Source organism: Trypanosoma theileri (genome assembly GCF_002087225.1).
Source record: "Trypanosoma theileri isolate Edinburgh chromosome Unknown TM35_Tth_15_V1, whole genome shotgun sequence".
Classification (NCBI taxonomy): Eukaryota; Euglenozoa; class Kinetoplastea; order Trypanosomatida; family Trypanosomatidae; genus Trypanosoma; species Trypanosoma theileri.
Window position 1 is genome coordinate 548,391 of NW_021639857.1, and position 1,392 is coordinate 549,782.

Below are 1,392 nucleotides of genomic sequence, written 5' to 3' on the forward strand. Positions count from 1 at the left end.
AATTGTGAACTCTCCACGTTAATTTACCAGCGTTGCGGAAAATACTTAATAGGAGTCTGCGCTACGGTGCTGGGGCGAAGAGGGAAGTGAAATAAAGTGAGCGGACACACCTCATATTGCAAAGAATTCTCAGTGTGTTTCTGCATGCAAATTCCAAATATTAATAATACAGAAAAACAACACAAACATCAACAAAGGAAGAGATTTGGTACAGGGTTAAGAGGGAAAATGAAAAAAATAATACTGCAACATTACGAAAATAGTTTGTGACCAATATTATTTTATGGTTATTTCTTCTTATGGTTTCTGCTGATGCAGAGGTCGTTTTATTATTATTATTGGTTGTTCAAAAAAGTGGAGGATGGTTGGAGCATATTGGATAGGATACCCTTTCTAGCGATCCACACTCATCGCCATTGATATGGATTTTAATGCGCGAGTGAATCCTCATAATTTTCTTGACTCTGACGCTATGCTTTTGACCACGTGTACGTGCCCACACTCTCTGCCAGGCACTACCTCGTTCAAGTTGCGACTTTGCACAGAGTGAGAAGCATTCCTGCATTACTGGAAATGCATTTCGCCCGACGGTCCGCGCACACACGCGGAAAAAAAAAGAAAATGACCCCATTCGAATGGTCTAAACGATTCTCTTTCAATATTCTGTAACGCCTCACCCCCGTCCTTTTCCCCACTTGAGGAAGGCACTGTGTTCAAGTTCGAATTTTAAAGTGGGGGTCTCTGGCGCCCGTTTGTTTCCGATAAAATAAAGCAAAAAAAAAATTAGGAGAATTTATTTTGGCAGACGCGTTCATTGCACGCCTGCGGTCTCACCCGGACGATTGCGCTGCCCTCTGAACCCACCCCCTTGGGTTACACCCTTCTTTTGCGGTAAGGGGTAACTGTTTAGAAGTGAATCTTGCCCCCATTGCCGCGGGAATTTTGCGGGGTGGATGATAACGGGTACGTTTTTCCTCACCCAAAGGGGTGCCCAATTACAGCATTACGCGTTCTCGGCATCTCGTTTGCGCAATTTTGATCCAGCATGGCGTTGTGCGCAAATGGAAAATCTCACGGGATATCCCTGATAATGGGAGGTGCCAGAGGGCAAATACCGCAATGTCCGAAGGTTTAAAAAGGAAAAAAAGAAAGGAAACGGACATGCGCATCGCAATTCCCCAACGGCAAAAGGAACTTCCCAACGACACGCGTGATGGGCTGCGGGCTTTCCCACGAGTGTGGCTCTTGGGAAAAAGAGTGTCAGAGGGGAATTGTTTTCTGTTAGGGGTGATGTGGATTTTGAGGGGGGAAATTTGAAGAGGGAAACAATTATTGTAATTTATTTGTTTTATATATAAACTCTGAAAGGGAAGCGGATATGATCGCATTTAG

General features: G+C 44.3%; 1 protein-coding gene across 1 annotated transcript; it reads right to left on the bottom strand.

Annotated features, from left to right (window-relative positions):
• Nucleotides 1–995: 995 nt before the first annotated feature.
• Nucleotides 996–1,388, bottom strand: TM35_000153190 (uncharacterized protein; the record flags this gene model as incomplete). The annotated part of the gene is made up of 1 exon (XM_029025971.1): nt 996–1,388. The coding sequence occupies one exon, from the start codon at nt 1,386–1,388 to the stop codon at nt 996–998; it is 393 nt and encodes a 130-aa protein (XP_028882954.1).
• Nucleotides 1,389–1,392: the final 4 nt, after the last annotated feature.